Source organism: Cucumis sativus, unplaced genomic scaffold (genome assembly GCF_000004075.3).
Source record: "Cucumis sativus cultivar 9930 unplaced genomic scaffold, Cucumber_9930_V3 scaffold78, whole genome shotgun sequence".
NCBI lineage: Eukaryota > Viridiplantae > Streptophyta > Magnoliopsida > Cucurbitales > Cucurbitaceae > Cucumis > Cucumis sativus.
In genome coordinates, this window is record NW_022279569.1 from 98,562 (window position 1) to 118,902 (window position 20,341).

The following is a 20,341-nucleotide window of genomic DNA, read 5'->3' on the forward strand; positions in this document are numbered from 1 at the left end:
AGAAAATCAATTAATATATAATAAAATAGAGAAATTGTTGTCATTAATTTAAGGGGTTTTTTCTTCTTCTTCTTCTTTTTTTTTTTTTTTTGTTAAAGAATAACTTTATGCTAAATTACAAATTTGGTTAAGCTTTGTATATTTATATGGTAGTAGTTTTCTTTTCCATAAATATTAATAGGTGTTGATATATAGTTGATATTTGGTATCAACTTATTCTTTCTAATATAATCATTTTTACAACCTACAAAATAGAAAAAATAGCCTCCATATTATGTTTGGTCATCGACACTTTGACAATCCATATGGTAGAAAGGACATACTAGAAATCTTGTTAAGGTAGAAAAGACGAGAAGACAACTTTACCATTGTGCTAACTAATGTTATTAGTATTATATGTATCTAAAGAGTATGAAGTTGTGTGTGTATATATATAAAGAGCATATATTATACGGCTAGATGGTTGATCTTGTGGATCAATCACCATATTTGGTCAAATAAGTCTATGGCTAAATGTGGGTCTGTCTCCATTCCTAGTCAAACAAGTATTCAGTTATTCTTTCACAATACTAAGTTTTTAATATTTTTTATTTAATCAATTTACTTAAAAATTTAGAGGGAGAGATTTTCCTCTTTTCCATTGTCATGGAAGGGGTAGAGAGGGAAGAGAAAAAATAAAAGGGATGAAAAAAAACGAAGGAAAGCATTATTCATCTTTCTTTCTCCTACTTGGATGGTTGTTTTGTTAGAATTTTGATATATATGTTGAGCTTTTGATTCTTACTTAACTCTAATATCTAATTTGTAGATATCAATCAAGTATAGCTCTTTGTAAGTATGTCTTGCTTTAGGATCGGGTCGAATAGTAATAGTTTAAACACACTTTCATATTAATTTTGATACTAAAACAAGGAAAATTTACCCAACGCGGGAGAAATAATACTTTGATAGTTATATGTTCAAGTTTATCTCTTATTTTATGGTACATGATTTTGCACTGACTAAACTAAAATATTCTTTAAGTAGGAAGGAAAGTTACCAACTAAAGATTCGTATGACTGTCACCACAGTATTAAATAACCTCGTGAATTCTCTTGAATCTCTTGAACACATTTTCTACTTGTATAACTTAGCGTGGAAGTTTAATGAAATTCATCTTTACATTATTATTGGAAGGGATGGTCTTAGAAGTTCAAAATTTAATAAAGTTTTTTCAATATAATTCATGTAAAGGTAAAGGTTAGAATTTGAGATCTCAACAAAGATGGTGCATAATGTTATGCTATTTTTTTTTTGACAATTAAACTAAGATTAGTAAAACATAAGTTATAATAGTTATTACTGTCGAACACAACTCTAGCTAACCTAATTGTTTAGGATGAAAATTTCTGCCCAACATTCTGTATTATATATCAACTAATTAACTATAGCCATATATTTTTAATAGTTTTCATTCTATATATAAACAATATCATGTCACCTACTACATAGTTTTTAGTGCTACTGCTTAATAAGGTGTGTCATTAGTTTTGTTTTTGCAAAATCTTTCTTTTAACCATTGTCATCATTTGATTTATGTAATATTCTAACTTTATTCTAAACATGGATAAGAGTTGGATATGATTTAAGCGAAATAGATAAATTTTATAAAAATAATTTGTAAGCAACTAAATTTATGTTGATATCAAACTCTCATAAGAGATTTCCATATATTAAGAATTGATTTTCGATGTTTGATTTCAAAAATTAATTAATTTAAAATTATTTAATAAGTGGTTTTCTATTTGAGAAATAATTATAAAAAAATTTCTCAAATGAGTGTGTAAAAAAATTAAATAACCATTTTAGAATGATTTCCAATCAAATTACTAAATAAAAATTACATATCATCTCATTTCTCTAACATCCATTTGAAATTATTTTATATTTTTCTAAAATCAATAAACAAACCCTAAATACCTCTAAATTTTACGGTTCAATTTTTAATTGACTATGTTGAAGAAAATGTTTGAAATTTGAAATTATTTCAAAACATACCATTAAATTTTTTTCCTTTACTAAAATGAATTATAATATTTATAAATTAATTTCAAACTATCTAGAGAATTAAATTGTTGTTAAAAGATATCATATCATGACATAAAAAAAAGTCTACATCCCAAAATCTTTAGTTCTTTCATTTGTTCAATCTCTTTTTCAATGAAAATGTCGACTCAAAATATCAAAATTTTAAAAGTATTTGATCGATTTAGTGATAATTAATTCAACTATGTTGGCTTTTGCTATATGTATAGTAATATGTATATATATAAACACTGTGTACGGATGAAAATATATTCCCGTGAATTTACTTTGGATAAGTTCCATTTGTTTTCTTCTGCACTTTGAATATATTCGGTATCTACCAATTACCATCCAAATTCTCCTTTCCTTTCTCTATAATTAAAATAGAAAAATAAAAACAAACCTTTCACTTTTTGTAAATAAAATTTTCCAAACCAATCATTCATAAACTCAAACTTTCTTACTCTTTCTCTTATCTTCTATCCTTTTGCAACAAAAAAAAAAAAAAAAAAAAACTATGAAAATCTGCTTCTTCTTCCTTCAACTCACTCTCATCATTGCTACAATTTTCGCATCCAAACCAACTTATGACTTCTCCAGTACCATCTTCGACACCGGAGGGCTCAGTCGAGCTGCATTTCCAGAAGGTTTCGTCTTTGGAACTGCAACTTCTGCATACCAAGTAGAAGGAATGGCTGACAAGGATGGCCGAGGCCAAAGCATTTGGGATCCTTTCGTTAAACTCCCCGGTACTCATATCTTTCCATTACTTTTGAGTTCTGATTTAGTTAAAAATGAACTAAATATCATCAGATCTTCTTATTTTTTTCCGATGTGAGAGATTCTCATGGCATAATAAATATAATTGCTTGAGTTATTTTTCCTTGTTTTTTTTGAAATGGTTGTGAGTAGGAAAAATTGTTGACAATGCTACTGGAGATGTAGCTGTGGATCAATATCATCGATACAAGGTATACGTGAATCATGTCATCATATTTAATTGATATTAAGAAGTTTGAATATCCATATATATCTGGTTAATGATTTTTCTTTTTAATCTTAACAAAATTGTTTTTAAATTTCTAATTTTATGTTTTTAATTTAATTTCTTTGTCCGTTTGGAATAGGAAGACATTGATAACATGAAAAAGCTGAACTTCGATGCTTATCGATTCTCGATTTCTTGGCCGAGGATATTTCCAAGTATTTAAAATTTTCTCTTTATACAATATTTTTATCTTTTGAATGGCAAAAATCATTACCTGCAGCTACATAATTATAATTAATAATAATCTGTTTTATTTCATTTTTGCTTCTTTGTTTTTCAATAGATGGAACAGGAGAAGTAAATTGGAAAGGGGTTGCTTACTATAATAGATTGATTGACTACATGATTCAACAAGGTAAAATATTATATGTTACACCCATTCATTTTATTTGATTTCAATTTTAGTATAAAAAAAATTCAAATTATAGCCTATTTAATTAATATCTATTTTATTTTTCGGTATAAAAAATGAAGCCGAATTTATTTAAAATTTTACGACGTATAATTTTCAAATCAGAAAACAAAATGATAAATTAGTTATTATTTACTTACTTAAATAATTAGACTATTTCTTTGTTAGGATATAATGTTGTTATTTTGGACATAGACTCTAGTCATTTTATTTTTAATTTTATTTGAAAGACTTGTCTAGCGAAAATGATAATATATTTAAGTAATCGAGTTTTTTAAAGTATTTTATGGTTTAATAAGACGATCATTACGTCGTAATTGTAATTGACTCTTTATTATTTACGACTTCTTTTAGTAATTATTTCATCGATTTAATTAGTTTGTTTTTTAATTGAACTTATTTTCTCTTTATTTATTAAATTTTTAGTTAAATTTTAAATGTCAAACAACTATTTGTTTAAATTTCAAAAACTCAATATAATAAAATTTTAATGATTATAATTCTATGTGTGTGTTTCCTTTTCATTGCAACGTGAAGGAATCACACCCTATGCAAATCTTTACCACTACGATCTTCCCTTGGCATTACAAGAAAGATATAGAGGTTTACTAGACAAGCAAATTGTGTAAGTTTGATCAAACTTATGTGTATAACTTATATTTTCATACCTACATTGGGTTATGATTGCAATTATTTTCAACATATATATGTGCATGCAGGATCGATTTTACAAATTATGCAGAATTTTGTTTTGAAGAATTTGGAGATAGAGTGAAGAATTGGATGACATTTAACGAACCGAGAGTTATAGCTGATGTTGGGTTCAATAGCGGAATAATGCCTCCTTCAAGATGTTCAAAAGAATATGGAAATTGTACAGATGGGAATTCAGGAACTGAACCTTACATTGTGGCTCATAATATAATTCTTTCCCATGCTAATGTGGTTGATACATATAGGAAGAAATTTCAAGTAAGTAAAGATGCTTTTTTTTTCTAATTATTTATTAAGTTTTGTTTTTATTTTTGTGAATAATATTTTTATTAATATATAGACTTGTAATTTCTATAGGAAAAACAAGGAGGAAGAGTTGGGATTTTGTTGGATTTTACATATTATGAACCTCTCACTAATGAGAAAGAAGACAGAGATGCAGCTCAAAGAGCAAGAGATTTTCATATTGGCTGGTAAAAATTAATATATTAATCCAATTTGTGATTTGTTTTGTGTTCAAGTTTAATTTTTATGTTAAATTGGATCATTAAATATATAATATCAATTTTCACCAACCTATACATATATGTATATGTTGAAATTAGGTTCTTGCATCCATTTACATATGGTGAATATCCAAGAAGAATGCAAGAAATAGTAAAAGAAAGGTTACCAAAATTCAGTGAAGAAGAGGTAAAAAAGGTGAAAGGGTCAGTAGATTTTGTGGGTATCAATCAATATACAACTTTCTATATGTTCAACCCTACTTGGCCAAAACCAACCACTCCTGGCTATCAATCTGATTGGCATGTTGGCTATGCTTGTAAGACTCTACTACACCATTGTTATTATTATAATTATTTAATCATCTTCTTCACTTCAATTATTTCTATATTCTAATGCTACTTTTTTCTTATAATTTTGTTCCCACAGATGAAAAGAATGGAAAACCAATTGGTCAACGAGTACGTAATTAATCTTTAACATCGATTGAGCGATGTTCGCTTTTAACTACTAAATATAACTTTTGATTGGTCTCAGGCTCATACCGGATGGTTGTATGAAGTACCATGGGGAATGTACAAAGCTTTGATGTATGTGAAGCAACACTATCGAAATCCAAACGTTATAGTTTCAGAAAATGGTAATTCACTCTCAATTTCTGTTTATTTGTTTTTGATCAGTTTTAGTCATGAGGTTATATTTATTACTAATTCCTTTTTTCATAAGAAAAAAACTGTACAGAATATTCCCTTTTATAATTATTTTTCTAAAAATGTATATGATTTGTATAGATTTTCAAATCATTATCCCTACAAGAATATGGTATCTTTGAAATAATCGTAATCAAAATTTGAAAACAAAATATAGGAATTTTGAAAACTCATTCAGCATTTTTTTCTCACATGATATTTGATAATTGGGTTTGCACTAGAAGTCGTCGTTATACGTACATATGTTGGCAAGTAGCTGGTAGCAGGTATTTTGTAACAGTTAAACGTTTAATTCTATTTTAAATGCAATGATAGGAATGGACACTTCTGATATCCCACTTCCTGAAGGGTTAAATGATAGAGAAAGAATAAATTACTACAAGACATATTTGCAAAACATGAAGAAAGCCATTGATGATGGAGCTAATGTGAGTGGATATTTTGCATGGTCTTTGCTTGATAACTTTGAATGGCTATCAGGTTATACTTCAAGGTTTGGTATCATATATGTTGATTACAAACACAATCTCAACAGAATTCCTAAGATGTCAGCCTATTGGTTCAAACAAATGATTAGTAAGAACTAGGAGTATAATTAAACCTAGCTCAAGTAATATTTTAAATGCTATTGGTAACTATATATATATATATTATTCTCTTCCTTTCTTATATTTATAAGAAAATAAATGATTGACGAACAAAACATATTAGTGGATCATCTTTTACCAAATTTTGAAATTGAATGATAATTGATATTTTATGAATCGAATTATGCTTATATTCTCGAGACTCTTTAAATCTCTTTTTTTAATTTCACTAAGATAAATACTTTTATCTTATATATATATGCAAATTTTTTTCATGATAGTCTCTACTTAATTTTGTTTTTTTATACATGTGTGTATATGTACATAGAGGAAAAATTGAAGTTGATGTTAGGACATCTTTTACATGTCAATTTTGAACAACTGTGTTCAATATTTTGTCAGGCATTAAATTATTTGTGGTCATTTGTATCTTTTTACTTATGTAATATTTTATTTTAAAGTAATATTAATTAAAGCGAACTCAACTAAGAAGTTTATAGTTAAATTCTTCTACCGTACCAAATTTAAAAAAGAAAATAGTATTCACCTTTTAAATGATTTTAGAAATATTATCATGGTCTGATTCTTTTCCCTTTAAAAGTTGTAACTTAATTTGGATATAGTTTCAATTAGTTCCTCTTTACAAGTTTCAAATTTACTAGTTGTGGTTTGAATATTTAGTTTAAATTAGGCGTGATAGTTGGCTTAGTTTTCTTTATCTTGTATATATCTAGTCAAGAATCAATAAATAAATTTTTCAAAATGACTGTAATCTGTTTGATTTAAAAGTTTTATATAGGTTAATTAGCTCAATAAGTATGCAATTATGATGGCACATATCTATAACCTCGTACAAAATATGGAGGAAAGTTCACGAACCCTAGGTCAATTGACATATACTCAAGTCATTATGACTTTAAGAAAAAAAAAAAGAATTAGTCATTTATGATTCTAAAAAAAAACTCATACTAAACTTACATCTTAAAGCCTTTAACGAACTTAGGCACAAATACTCGTCTAGTACTAGCCCATTCTCTTTTGTGCGTCATATTTAAATTGAAACTAAACTTAAATATTTAGATCGAACTCAAAAGATTCTAATTTGTAATTTAGTCGCGACAACATTCTTGTTAAAAAATGATGACTAGCTAACCAAATTAAACTGCACCTCTATTATCTATTATATCTTAGTCACAATGAAATTAATTAAGTACAATAATATTATCAATTGGTCAATAAAGGGGACTAATCCAACTTGGATCCCAACAACAACAACGTGGCTGATAGTTAAGGAGATAAGACCCTTCTATTGGTATGATATCATGGGTGTGTTCTTAATCAATTAATTAAACCCTTAATTAGAAAAAATTGAAACAGTTACAATGTCCAACTAGGCAGCTTCCATTTCAATAAACCACATCTGACGTGCCATCATTTGTGGTTACTAATTAATAGTTATGCCACTTAGAAAAAGCCTAAGCCACTTAGATTATTAATTATGATTATAATTATTAATTTCATTTTCATTGAGTCTATGTGTGGTTCTTCCACTTTAATGACCTGAAAAATGCCTTTTTCTCCTAAGCACTATTATTCATTCTCATTCGTGGTTTCATTAATAAAAATCATCTCTAATATAATCTAATCATTCACATTAAGTAGTAATAATAATAATATACCAAAAACATGGGCTTTCATTCTTCACCAACTCTCTTAAGAGTGTGGCATGCTTAGTGTTGTTGTACTTTGGGTTTTATATATTTTAATTCAATTTGTTGGTAAATAGTTGGAATTAGTCGGTTTCCTATGAAATCATCACCAAAAGGATGTTTGGCTATTAGTTTTGATGCATATACATCTATCTTTTTTGTCAACTTTTGGAGTTTTTTTTTCCTCTTTGACAATGTGGGTAAAGAAAATCGAACATATGATATCGAGATTGATAGTAAATATTTTATGTTGGGTTGAGTTATACTCGTTTTGGTATAAATAATAAAATAAGCACACAAAGATGTCTAAATTTAAAGTTGAGAAGTTGGAGCTTGTTATTATCAATCTCATGGTTTAAAGGGTTAGTAGAGATAGTATAACGGAACGGTTTTATGAGAAAAAATTCATATAGTGACTTAATCAAGCTTAAATAAACAAAACCACATCCAAAAATGTTAAGAACTTGACAATCAAAGATAAATAAAAAATAAAAAGCGAACATAAACAATAGAGAATAATCAACACAAAGATTTAACATATAGTTCACCAACAGTGTGTTAGCTACATTCACGTGTAAAGGAAGAGTACAAACTTTATTAGCAAGAAAATATCATACTATAGATTCAATTGTTGTTAGAGAGTTTAATATTGTGCACTGTTCAAAGCCTTATAGAGCCAAAATAAAATAACATGAATACAAATACAACTTAATATATTTGTTTCATCGCCCATGTACTCTAGTTGATATTGATGTACTAGGTGACAAGACCGTTATATTTTGGTCATACATTCAGAACGTCAAATAATAAATTCAAAGCATTCCAACACAAAACATTAATACAAGCTCGGATTTCTAATTTTGGGTTTTCAGAAACCCTACTTCATGGTTAAAATAACATATTATTAAAACTCAAACTAAAATAATCTACGCTCCACGCACAAAATCATTATAACTCAACTATAATAACCAATTATTGCCTCAAACGCTTCTTTATTTAGAGGGTGAAAAAGATTTTTGTTTAATTTCCTCACCAATTTGGCTTAGCATTATTTTATTCTTAACATATATGAATATGTGTCTAATAACTATATGGGAGTTGTAACCGTACACCATTTTAGACATACCGTATCATGACTCTTTGGATGACACCTCAAATCTTGATCTAAAAGCATAGAATGATTCATAAAAAAGGATACACATTCATATATCATAACGCACCAAATCTCATCAAAACTTTACAGTTAAGCATACTCGAACGATATAGTACTAAATTTGGTGATCACTTGGAAAGTCTTCGTTTTCACCTATTTAGAGAAATAATGTTCAAGAAAGTCACCTCAAGGCAATAAAAGAAGCTTAATATCTTTGATTTCAAATATATCATCCCATCATTTTAAGCACTTTGAGTTTAGCATATGTTAGCTACAACCGATATAACGAGTTCTTATACTTAGAGTTGGAGAGAGAATTTTTTATGTGGTTGTAATAATTTTTGACAAAGTATATTTTTTTTATTTCTCACTTTAATTTTTGCATAATCGTGTGATAGTAGTAAGTGGTTTTATTCCAATAGAAAGTGAGTAAAAAATGAGCATTGGTTTGATTGGGAAGGAACCCTTAGGTTCAACTTAATTTCTAATGTAATTTAGTTATATTATTGGTTGATAAAAAAATTTATATTAGTTATAAAAAGTAGCTCCTTCTTTTATGACAATGACAGTTGAATTTGATTAATTATTAATTAAGAGAAAACATATTGGGTTTGGAGCATATGAGATTTAATTAATTTATTAAAAGCTTTGCAGCCCTAACCAAAGCCATGCATGGCTTATAAATACTACCAATTTCAAAGCTTCTAAATACACCAAAACAAAAACTAACTTCCAACACAAGAAAAACCCAAAATAATAATTCCAATATCTTCTTCCTTCTTCCTTCTTCCTTCTTCCTTCTTCCTTCTTCCTCGATCTTCTTTATAGGCCTCCTTCTTTCTCTATATTCTCAAAATCATGTCATCCCTTGGAGCTTCCTATGCCAAAATCCACCTCCTACAGAAGCAACAAAAGGAGAAACTTGAGAGAATGGAACCAAATCGATTCTCCCGAGGAGAGACCGCCACCGCCACGGGTTCCTCTAGTGGTGGTTCTTTGCTTGCAAGGAATAAAAAAGTTCACCCGGGAAGCATTGCTCCGACGACCACAGTCGACAGCTACAAAAATAGAACATGATCAAGTTATATATTTGACTTTATGCTTCCCGGCCCTTCTTGATCATGACCTGTTTTCCTTCTTTTAGTGTCTATAAAATCGAAAAGCTTTTGTTTGTGTAAATGTGTTTAAAAATGTCTGTCCAAAGGCCAAAAGAAAAAGAAGAGGAAGAAGAAGAAGAATAGTATAAGTGTGTCTTTTGGTCTGATCTACTCTTTTCATGTTCTCTAGTCTGTACTTTTCCAATGTTTTGCTGTTAATTAATTAAGGATGTAATTGTGTCTTAATGCTTTATAAGGTAAAGTATAACACTTTAGTTTTTATTATACATATATATATAGTAATTTTCTCCTTTGACGTCATGATAGCTATAGAAAAGTATTTGGACAATATACATCTCACAACTATATCTATTCATCTCAAAATGAACAAAGTGAAGAAAAAATTCAAAACAATTAATTATTTTATGTAGAGATGTGAAGAAATAAAATAACTATATACATTTGTAATTTGTAACCTGTTACATTAACATTTGAAAATGAAGATGAAGTAAGTTGTAACTAAAACATGTGAATAGAGGATATGTGAGGGTTTGGACCTATCATTTTCAATATTGATTTCATAAGAAAGGAGATTCATATCATCCTCATTAGAGGGAGGTATGATAGAGACATGAGCTCACAAATTATTTTGGATTATCTTTTTTATTTGAAGCATTTGAGAAGCCAACCATGTGAAATGTTCTCAAGTTTTAATGATGGCTTCCAATAATAATAATAATGGAATTGCAAGTTTATTTGGATTGGAAAAACTTTCTTCATAGTTGACTTTTAAAAGTGGACTACTATCCATAGTGCCACCCACTAAAACCAATTAATTTATAACTCTTTAGAACAAAGTCAAATTAATTATATCCAATTTGGATCTACTTTATTTCTTCTTTTTTTTTTTATTGACTGAAATTAATTAAATTTTGATTTAAAAGCCAACATTTACAGCAATTGGTTTCAGTGTAATACTAGAGATAATATAGTTAGAGAGGTTCACTTTTCTATGTATAGATTCTAGGTCAAAAGGATAAATGTAATCAACAAGGCTCAGAAGTGGAAAGTTAGACCTTTGACCTTAACTATCCCACGAACATCAACCTAAGCTCCAAGGGTTAAGTAGCCTAGCTTAGTTGGTCCAATGATCCTTTGAGTTGGGTCGAAAAGTTCAACTTCCACCTCCTAATAAGTCGTCAACAACACCATCCGATAACTTTAATATACGATGATATGTCCAACATACCCCCGAACTTAAGTATTTTACCTAGGATTCGATCATGTTATCAGATAACTGCTTTAAGGCTACTTCGATAATCTGATGGGTAATAAGGACTTTTTGGTTTTGTCACAGCCTGAGTTGGCTTCTACTAATTGGTTGTTGTGTAATATGGACTTTTTTTTGCCTATCCTAGTAGTGCTCTCAAGCATCATCGATGATGATCTAACGGGTAATAAGGACGTTTTGGTTGTCATAGCTACCGCTAGGATTGACCAAAAAAGTCCATATTATCCAACAACCAATTAGTAAAGGCTAGCCCAAATTTGTGACAACCAAAAAGTATTTATCACCATCAGTTCATCGGCGATTCCTTTGATATATATTTTGAAAATTAAATGAATAATAGAAGAAAACCTAGGTCAACCTCTTTTATAAATATATCATTATAACTTTATATTGGATAACTTGATTCCTGCCCTTAAACTATTTATAAATTTAAGCATTGGAGTGTGTATCACAAAGTATCATATTAGTCTATAGAATTTTCTCTTTTGCAAAATATGTTCTACTCCCCTTCAAACAAATTCACTTCACTATTGTTATTAGGGAAAACATATTTTTGTTGTTCAAGTTTTCACATCAACATCTTTCATTTAATTTGTGTAGTGATATAATTTGTTTTTCTTGCAATCCATTTTTAAGAATCTGCACTAAATTTAAGTTTGAGTTATCTGCATAATTCCCATAAATCGAAACTAAATTTAGAAAACAAATTAGAGAAGTTGGATTTTAAGAACACATGTTTTTTACTTCTAGAATTTGATAAATTTAAATGTTTTTTTATGAAACAGGAAGAAAGTTATTTTTTTATTTAAGAAAAGTACAATTTTCTCAAATTAAAAAAAGAAAAATAAACTCAAATAACAACTAAAATGGAGTCTTGGGTTTTAATTATTCTTTAAAACTAATGTGGTTTGCCTTTTGCTTACACACCTTTCTTTTCTACATTTTTAAAGTACTTTTAAAACCTTAACGAAACTGAGATAACAAGGAAATTTGAAATTAATTTTCAAAAAGTGGATTATTATCAATAAATCTACTCTTGCATTAGTGATATATTGATTAATTTATTGGGTTTGTGGTGAGGATCATTACTATTGGTGCCCTAGGTTTATAACGTGGATTATTATTATTTTAATCAATCTTCTTAATCTCTATTGATAAGTTAAGCAATTTATCACAGTATTTATAACAAAACATAATTAAAATTTTCCTACTTCATTACTCATTTTATATATAATTTATTCTAAATTTATATACTAATTTAGTTCGTATTTGAATCAATTTAGTCTTTTATTTTTAAAATGACTAAGGCTCACTATCTTTTAACCACCATTAATACTAATTATTGTTGGTAATTTAACGTTGTTAATGTACCCCTTTTTGTCACACATGACATTCATAAAAAGGAGAACACATGTGTGCTAATGCTTACCTTGGAATCTGCTTTAGGATGATTTTTCTATTTGAATAGATATTTTTCATATAATATTCTCCTCGAATGAATCTAGATTCAAAATTATTCCTTCCATGTATATTTCAACCAATCAAATCTAGCTAGTAGATGAACATTTTCACTCATCAATTAGAGTAATGAATAGTATTTCTAAGACTAACAATTAAGTATATTAAAACATTTTTTTAAAATGATAAATATAGCAAGATTTGTCTCTAAAAGACTATACCAAATAGAGACTATTTATATAAGTGATAAATTTTACTATGGCTGTTGAGCATAAATTTGGTTATATTTTCAACAAAAGAAAAAACAAAAAATTCTTATACATGTTATTGTTATATTTGTGACAATTGTTTTTATATATTGATAAATGATTGATTAATGTAGTGTGGGAATTGAAAAATGGTGTTATGTTATGTCTTGTTATAAGGAGAAGAAAACATAGCAGGAAGACCCCACCAATGTGTCTTAATATATGAATGAAAAATAAAGCTAACTTTCGGCAGCAACAGAGTGTGACACATAATTCCCCAATTGCTCAATTGTTAAATGATATTCATATTTCAAAATTAATAATAGTCCTTTGTATTTGACACATTGCTCCATAATAACCCTACAACTTGTCTCAAATTAAAGATTTGTGGTTGACAGATGAGTTTCATAACCCATTATTCTCTTTATCATTATTGTTGTTATTTAATTTTATATTAATATTCAACACCCACCAAGACCAATATTGAGAAGCTATATATGTCTATAATAATATGTACACTATTGTTCTTATATATTATCATTATCATTCATATAATTTTATTTTAGAACAATTTGAGGGCATGCACTCACCAAATCAGAAAAAGCTACCAGCGTGGCTCTCCTTTTTGTTTTTGAATTGTGTTGTGTGAGGTCCCTCCACCCCCACAATTCATCTTAAATAATAACACATCTCAATCACTAGGGTTCTAATTTTTTTCTTTAAAAAATTGAGTTCATTCAATCGTTTTCTTATTAATGTGTGTTCGATAAAGCTGATGTTAAACTTTGAACAAGAAATTAAATGTACCTAACTTTCATTCAACCCTCACAATGAATTTATTTGATGGAGAGAAATTAAAAGTGATCTACGAAGGAAAAAATTTACAAATCGACCATTATATAATATTCGTCACACACACTTACACTCTAATGCTTTGAGTTGGGAAAGATTATGGAAGTGAAGAAGGTTGAGAGTATGATTCAAATTATTTGATTCATATGAATAATGTATAATTATAGAAAAGTATTTTCTTTAATTTTATGTGGAAATTAGCCAGGTATTTGATTAACAACAAGAAAAAAAATGCAAAAACTAGAAACAGTATTTAGTTATAATCTCCTTGATGTATCGGAAATTAATTATTGTTCATCAATAATGTTAGCTTTCTAAGTCTATATAAAATATGAAAGGTGTGCACATTAATAGTAGTGGGGGTCTATTTTACTATAATGTGACAGAGATATACTTAAATAATTAATCCTTACTTATAATGGTTATTAAAGTTATTAAGGATTAGTATTTAAACAACTATTGGCTTTTGAAATCACTTGTCACTTTGTGTTTGCACAGAGTTTTAGAGGATGGAGAGTTTTCAATTCTTCGTACTTTTAACTGATTTACTTTATTTGCTCAAATACACGTACCAAAGAGTGAAATATAAAGAATTGTAAAATTTTTTGTTCCCAATAATTACGGAGGTGAATGGATGAAAAAAGAAATAGTAAACATTCAAAGTAGTAATTGATGTCTTCTCTACTCAATCAATACAAAGGTATTGTCTGTTGGGTAGTGGTTTAAATTAAGTAAATAGTCGGGTTTTGATTGGATGTTTAGTTGTATCAAAACGTAATGTAAGTTTATAAAATTGAGAATAACTAATTCGTTACTCAAACTCTCTAGGTTAAATAAATTAAAAGTTTTGTCAAAGTTTTATTAATGTTTTTGTTCAATATAACGTAGTGGTTCATTCATGGGTTCCTATTTGTAAAATGCAACACTTATCATATTAACCTTAGGAGTATTCATTATCCCCTTGGTTTATCTTTGGTTGGTTTGGTTGTGATTTATGAAACTAAAATAAATTTAAAATTATGTCATTCTTTTCATAATTTTAATCACTTTAGTCCCTTCTTTGAAAAAAAAGTTAATCACTTTAATCCCTCTATTATTGGTTGTGACTAAATCGTGAAATTAATCTCACAAGGTATTTTAGTGCGATTTTTAGAGATAAAAAAGTAATTTTGAATTGACTAAAATAGAATAGAATATAAATAAACCAAAATCATTACAAAAAAAGTAAGTTGATTGTAGTTATGTTTTATAATTCATTAGTAAATACAGCAATATTTCAAATTCTATCTACACCAATAGACAATAATAGAAAGTATGTATATCTATCCATCCCTATCAAAATCTTTCATAGATAAAAAATAATTCCATCCAAACATATTCTCTTCATTTTTAAAACAAAGATTCTATTAAATTTACCATAACAAAAAATTAGAGCAAAAGTTAAGGACAGTATTTTAATTATTAAAAAAAATAGAAAAAAATAGGCGAACATTTTCTTTCATCAAGAAAAGAACAAAATATCAAAAATGGAAACTTAATGAGTACTTATCCATTTTTTCCCTTTAAAAATTAATATAATCATTGAAATTTTGTTTTTTTAGCAAAACTTTAAGCTATTACTTGTGATTAGTTAAACTACTTTGATAACTGTAGGTTAAAATCAACCATGTTCTATGTTAATTCATTGTCCTTTTATCGTTTTCGAGCTGCTTGGCACCGTTTTCACCATAGCTTCACGAAGCTAAGCTCGCAAAGTCTGTTTTGTGCCTTTGAATTTTCATTCCCAAGCTGTCCCAATAAGCATATTCGTATCTTATTGATTTCTAAAGAAACTTCCTTATAAAATTTCCATGAAGCCAGCCACTATCTTATGTAATTTCCCCCACTATAGCCATTTGCTAGCACTTTCACAGCTTCAACAATGAAGAACATAGACATTTGTGCGGGATACCTTCTCGTCGTCCATCTGTCTGTCATCTGCTCTTTCTTTTATGGGTACAATGGTCGTCGTCACTTTGAACTCATAAAATTGAATTGAACCATATGGAACCTATATTTAAGAAATCATAGGGCTGAGTGATCTCTCCCAAAAGTGTAGAGCCCTATATATACCAGTTACATTTCCATATTTTATGTATCCTCCCCCACAAAGTAGGGCAGAGGGAGAAAGACAATGATATAAATTTAATTATCTCAAAATATGCACTAAAAATCACAAGTCCTTACCACCACAGCTCGATATGATTTAGCTCTTGCTTCGTTCACAGGCTCATTCGTTTAGAGATCAACGTTACACGACGAGCGTGGCACTGTCTAAAACTTGACCTGACATCCAAAGGATGAAGTAATGTACAATAAGTCAATGCTTGGAATAATAAATCTACACAAAACTTCCTCAAATCAAACTGAAACATAAAAGACTTTTAATATGTCTAATGTCACAAATGTTCTAATGGTCTGCCCCCTTGAAGTAAATAATGATTATGAAGGTCCCTAATGTTTCAGAACCAAAAAGCTTGGTTCGATACTTTATAAATTAAGCCCAATTGTAGAAGCCCATTACCACTATCTGTCTTCAAATCAAATTCCATTATCCCAAGGTACATGAACAAAATTTAATGACAATCACTAATCAATAGGTTCGGTCCAAAAGAGAAGATACCTTTAGCACAAAACATTCACTGAGAAGGGGGAGGATGACCATAATACACCATCCCTGGCGGCTGAAGCGGTCTAAAACTAGGTGCCAGAGGTTGCTGCGTGAAAGGGACCGGTTGTGTTTGTATCATAGGTGATGGTTGTTGAGCCAAGGGTATTGTCTGTTGCAGCATCTGCTGGGTCAAGGGCACCACTGGACTAACCATGTGGGGCATTGGTGGTGGTGGTACCGGAGTTGAGCTTGGAAGACTACCATAACCATATGGGGTTAAGACTCCATTTGAGAGCTGCAAATATTGCTGAGAAGGTGCACTTGGAAGCATCTGATACTGAGTCTGTGAATTCGAGGCTTGGCTCTGCATTGTTGGTTGGGGCACCATAACTGATTGGTATGAATGGTTAGCGGGAGCAGCAAGGGGCTGCATAGACATGAAAACATTAGGATCTGAACCAACGGCTGACGCTTCAGGTTTTGTGATAGAATTAGCAGAGGAACGCATGGGCTTTGATGCAAATGCATTCAATCCATTATTAGTCTTTGTTAGATTAGTATGCTTTGCCTCCTCAGCCGCAAATGTGGAGAGAACCGATGTCATGATCATTTGTGAGGAACTAGAAGCTGCAAGCTTGTCCGCAACCTCTGCTGCAATGGCTGCAGCCGACTTCTTAGGAGTCTGTCCTGCTTTTGCATTTGAATCAATGATGGAAGTTTTCGATACATAACCTTCATCATTTAGCCGGTTTTGCATATTTTTAGCCTCTTCTGCTTGAGCCTGAGCCACCTGTAGTTTTTGAAGTTCAAAACAAAATGAGTAATGGCAACAAAAAAACTCAATCATCAGCACCCATCAAATTCACATGAATTAAATTATAGGTGTCCACGGTAAAGCTTCATTTTTCCTCCATATAACAAGCCAGTCCCTCACTTTCATATTATAAAACTAAAAATACTCATGTTGAAGTTCAAATAAATGTCAAATACAAGCACAAGCAAAACAAGTCTATTTCACTCAAGAAAATACCTGCATCTGGGTTCGAATATTCTCCAGCTCCGATTCCTACAGTTAATAGTCAGTTTCCCAAATTTGTCAATTGTAAGTACTTCATAATAACATAATGTAATACAGAAATCAAAATTGTTCAAACTTCTAAGGAAATTGAGAAAGGATTGATCAAGATACCTGAACATGCAAAGCTTCTTTTAACTGAGTGATAAGTGCCAGGCGACTGGCTTCAACCGATTGCAATTTCTCAATACACTGTTTCAAAACACTTTCTTCCTCTTCCAGTTCTTTGGCTAACTTTTTACGCTGAGGATTTTTTGCTGGTGGATAATCATAGAAACTCAGAGACTGTATAATTTGACAATTGAAAGATGGCATAATAAAAAATTTCAACTAAGAGTACAAATCTTTCAAAACAAATTAGATGCATAATGGAGAACATTGAGACAATGTAGACAACATTAAATAATTGTTGTCATACCCATGGAACAAGCAAAATCAACGTCATTTTCCATCTTCCTTACACGTTGAACCGCAGAATTACAGTTGGTCATCTCAGTTTCTTCATTAGAATATTCACTAAGGACCAAGTGGAATGCTGATACTATTTTTTCAGCTGCACTTCCAATAGACAATTTCTGCGTACCAAATTAAGGAATAATGTCAACTCAACAACGAAATCATTGGAAGTAAAACAAATATATATAATATTGATAATAAGAAAACTAAATGGAAACAGTCATGGAAAATCAAGACAGGGTCTTGCATAACTTCTGGTGCCACCAAAAGAAAATTGGAAAAAAAGCTTAAGATAAAATAGTCGCTCACCGTTCTAATTGACCGTGAATCTCTTTTGACAATTCTGACTGATCGAGTACGTTTTTTGCTAAACTCTAGAGGTGGAGGTGCCTCTTCCCCAAGTATTACATCTTTGAGGCTTCGAGTCCGGGATCCAAATACCTTCCTTTGTTCCCATATATCCACCTAAGAAGGTGCAAGAAAAATTTGATTAACAAGTTCAAAGGAAGGAAAAAAAGGCAAAATAAAGGCCTTAAAATAAGATCCTAGAAGTACTTTCTGAAAAATTTTCATGCTCAACGAATCCGCAATTTGTTCATTTAAAGTAGACACAAGTACATGACAACAATCTCCAATACTCAATAAAAGGGAGTAGCTGCCCTGATAAATTCCATTAATTGCATCTTCAATTTTTATCAGTATTCACCAACACATTTAGTTGGAAAATCTTAAAACGTGCAAGAGAGTTAGACCACTCGTCCGAGAAGAGGAAAAGCAAATAACTCAAACTTACCAATCTAGAAATTACATTCTTTCCATGGCTGTCACCATTCTCAAGGACATCCTTAAGTGCTGATGGAAGAACCTTCCAGAACTCAGTAACAAATTCATTTCCCTTACGCTTACTATTTTGTAAGATATCATTAGCAAGATACAAAAGAGGAACTTTCTGAACCATTTCAGAATTGTGGAACTGCTTATCCCATGTTGCAACAACCAATTCAGCCTTGCCTCTATGAAATATACACCAATGTGACAAAGCTATAGGAAAAGAGTTAAGAATGACAGAAACATCTCTTGTAACAAATTCAACATGATGACACAAGCAACTAAAGGTAACAGAATTAACAAACACTCTCTAATAAGCAACAATACCAAAGAGATTAATTACAAAAACCATTAAGAAAAAAGCAACAATTGAAGTGTAATACCCAAATTCTATAAAATCCCAATCCAAGCTTTGAAGGGTATAAAGTAATCAATCAACCTCTAGGCTCTAGAGAGTTGAAACAACAGAAGATAAAATGGGCAGGCTCAAACAAAAACGAACTAAGAAAAAAAAATCATCAATTGGAAGCTTTCGAACACTACCTAACTAAAAACAAGAAGAAAAAAGGCAAGAACCCCAAATGGGGTAACAAAAACGAAATAAAAAAGGATACTTTCAATACACTGCTGCGTGCTATTGAGCTTCGACAGCTTATCAGCAAGTATTTGCTCACTGAACACACTATTCATTCCAGTACAGCAGCAAACTAGAGCGAGAACCCGATAACAAAACGAACAGTAGAAATCCCTAGAAGCGCAACAAGCAAAAGGAGAAAGATCTGAAAGGTGGAATCAAGCATAGGCAGCTTAAGATGGAAAAGAAAACCAAGAATCGAAGGAAGAAAAAAGGGATTGAACCAAGAAAAGAGGAAGCGGGAAGAAATCAAAAGGTGATGAAAGTAGAGGGTTGGGGGAAAAATGCAAGAAAAAAGGAAAAGGAAAACAAGAGTTGGAATGAAATGGAAAATTGGGTATTTGGGTATCTGTTGAAAGGGAAGAAGAAACGGAATCGGAGAAGGAATCAGGTGAAATTGAAGGAAACAGAGTTGCAGAGGAGGAAGAAGAAGAAGAGAAAAGAGAAAAGAAAAAGGGGATGGTTTTAGAAAATTGGAAGAAATTTTGGGGAACGTTTTGGCGCAAACAAATGAAAAAAAGGAAATAAACGCTTCTCCGATTCTTGTAAACTCCCTTCATACCGCTTCCCTAAAGTTTTTCCATTCCCTTTTCCTTTTTTTTCTTTTCTTTTTTCTGTTTTTTAACTTACATTGACAAATTTTGTATGTAATTAAATAGATACAATTTTCGATGTGAAACCACTCAACATAGTTAAATGGTGTAGTTTCTATTTTTTATTAAATTCTTGGAAATTTCCTCACTAATTTTTTTTAAAAAAATAAAACAATACAAAAATATATATGAGCTCTCACTAATTACAGCATCATCAATTTTTCCATAGATTTAATTTTTGACTAATACTTAACTTCT

The 20,341-nt window shown here is 30.1% G+C and overlaps 2 protein-coding genes across 5 annotated transcripts; one reads left to right on the top strand and one right to left on the bottom strand.

Moving 5' to 3' along the window:
* The first annotated feature begins 2,513 nt into the window (after window positions 1–2,513).
* LOC116406237 (beta-glucosidase 44-like) lies at window positions 2,514–6,168 on the top strand. 3 transcript variants are annotated; one of them, XM_031889945.1, is made up of 11 exons: window positions 2,514–2,813; window positions 2,977–3,035; window positions 3,192–3,267; window positions 3,396–3,467; window positions 4,062–4,149; window positions 4,244–4,496; window positions 4,596–4,711; window positions 4,844–5,061; window positions 5,172–5,203; window positions 5,280–5,382; window positions 5,768–6,168. In XM_031889945.1, exons 1-11 carry the CDS (start codon window positions 2,582–2,584, stop codon window positions 6,037–6,039), a joined length of 1,521 nt encoding a protein of 506 aa, XP_031745805.1. In that variant the 5' UTR covers window positions 2,514–2,581; the 3' UTR covers window positions 6,040–6,168. The 3 variants fall into 3 exon arrangements, with proteins under 3 accessions (XP_031745805.1, XP_031745807.1, XP_031745808.1); XM_031889947.1 differs by having other exon boundaries at window positions 2,695–2,813; window positions 3,196–3,267; XM_031889948.1 differs by lacking the exons at window positions 2,514–2,813; window positions 2,977–3,035; window positions 3,192–3,267; window positions 4,062–4,149 and having other exon boundaries at window positions 5,768–6,167.
* A 9,213-nt stretch (window positions 6,169–15,381) lies between these two features.
* On the bottom strand, window positions 15,382–20,066 carry LOC116406244 (regulation of nuclear pre-mRNA domain-containing protein 1B-like). 2 transcript variants are annotated; one of them, XR_004219270.1, is made up of 9 exons: window positions 19,471–20,066; window positions 18,822–19,069; window positions 18,338–18,493; window positions 17,991–18,147; window positions 17,687–17,829; window positions 17,528–17,563; window positions 16,510–17,287; window positions 16,074–16,172; window positions 15,382–15,897 (listed from the first exon to the last, which is right to left on the bottom strand). XR_004219270.1 is itself a non-coding variant. In XM_031889961.1 (8 exons), the coding sequence occupies exons 1-7, from the start codon at window positions 19,544–19,546 to the stop codon at window positions 16,526–16,528; spliced, it is 1,578 nt and encodes a 525-aa protein (XP_031745821.1). In that variant the 5' UTR covers window positions 19,547–20,066; the 3' UTR covers window positions 15,903–16,172; window positions 16,510–16,525. The 2 variants fall into 2 exon arrangements, 1 of the variants encoding a protein (XP_031745821.1); XM_031889961.1 differs by lacking the exon at window positions 15,382–15,897 and having other exon boundaries at window positions 15,903–16,172.
* Window positions 20,067–20,341: the final 275 nt, after the last annotated feature.

What these genes read in the sequence shown, in the direction of transcription:
- LOC116406244 (XM_031889961.1), bottom strand. Translation starts at nt 19,546, where the DNA reads ATGAATAGTGTGTTCAGTGAGCAAATACTTGCTGATAAGCTGTCGAAG. An exon ending in TGATTTTGCTTGTTCCATGG is followed by an intron (nt 17,830 to 17,990) that starts GTATGACAACAA and finishes ATTATCCACCAG; the next exon opens with CAAAAAATCCTCAGCGTAAA. An exon ending in AAGAAGCTTTGCATGTTCAG is followed by an intron (nt 17,564 to 17,686) that starts GTATCTTGATCA and finishes TATTAACTGTAG; the next exon opens with GAATCGGAGCTGGAGAATAT.
- LOC116406237 (XM_031889945.1), top strand. Translation starts at nt 2,582, where the DNA reads ATGAAAATCTGCTTCTTCTTCCTTCAACTCACTCTCATCATTGCTACA. An exon ending in TGACTACATGATTCAACAAG is followed by an intron (nt 3,468 to 4,061) that starts GTAAAATATTAT and finishes TGCAACGTGAAG; the next exon opens with GAATCACACCCTATGCAAAT. An exon ending in CGTTATAGTTTCAGAAAATG is followed by an intron (nt 5,383 to 5,767) that starts GTAATTCACTCT and finishes ATGCAATGATAG; the next exon opens with GAATGGACACTTCTGATATC.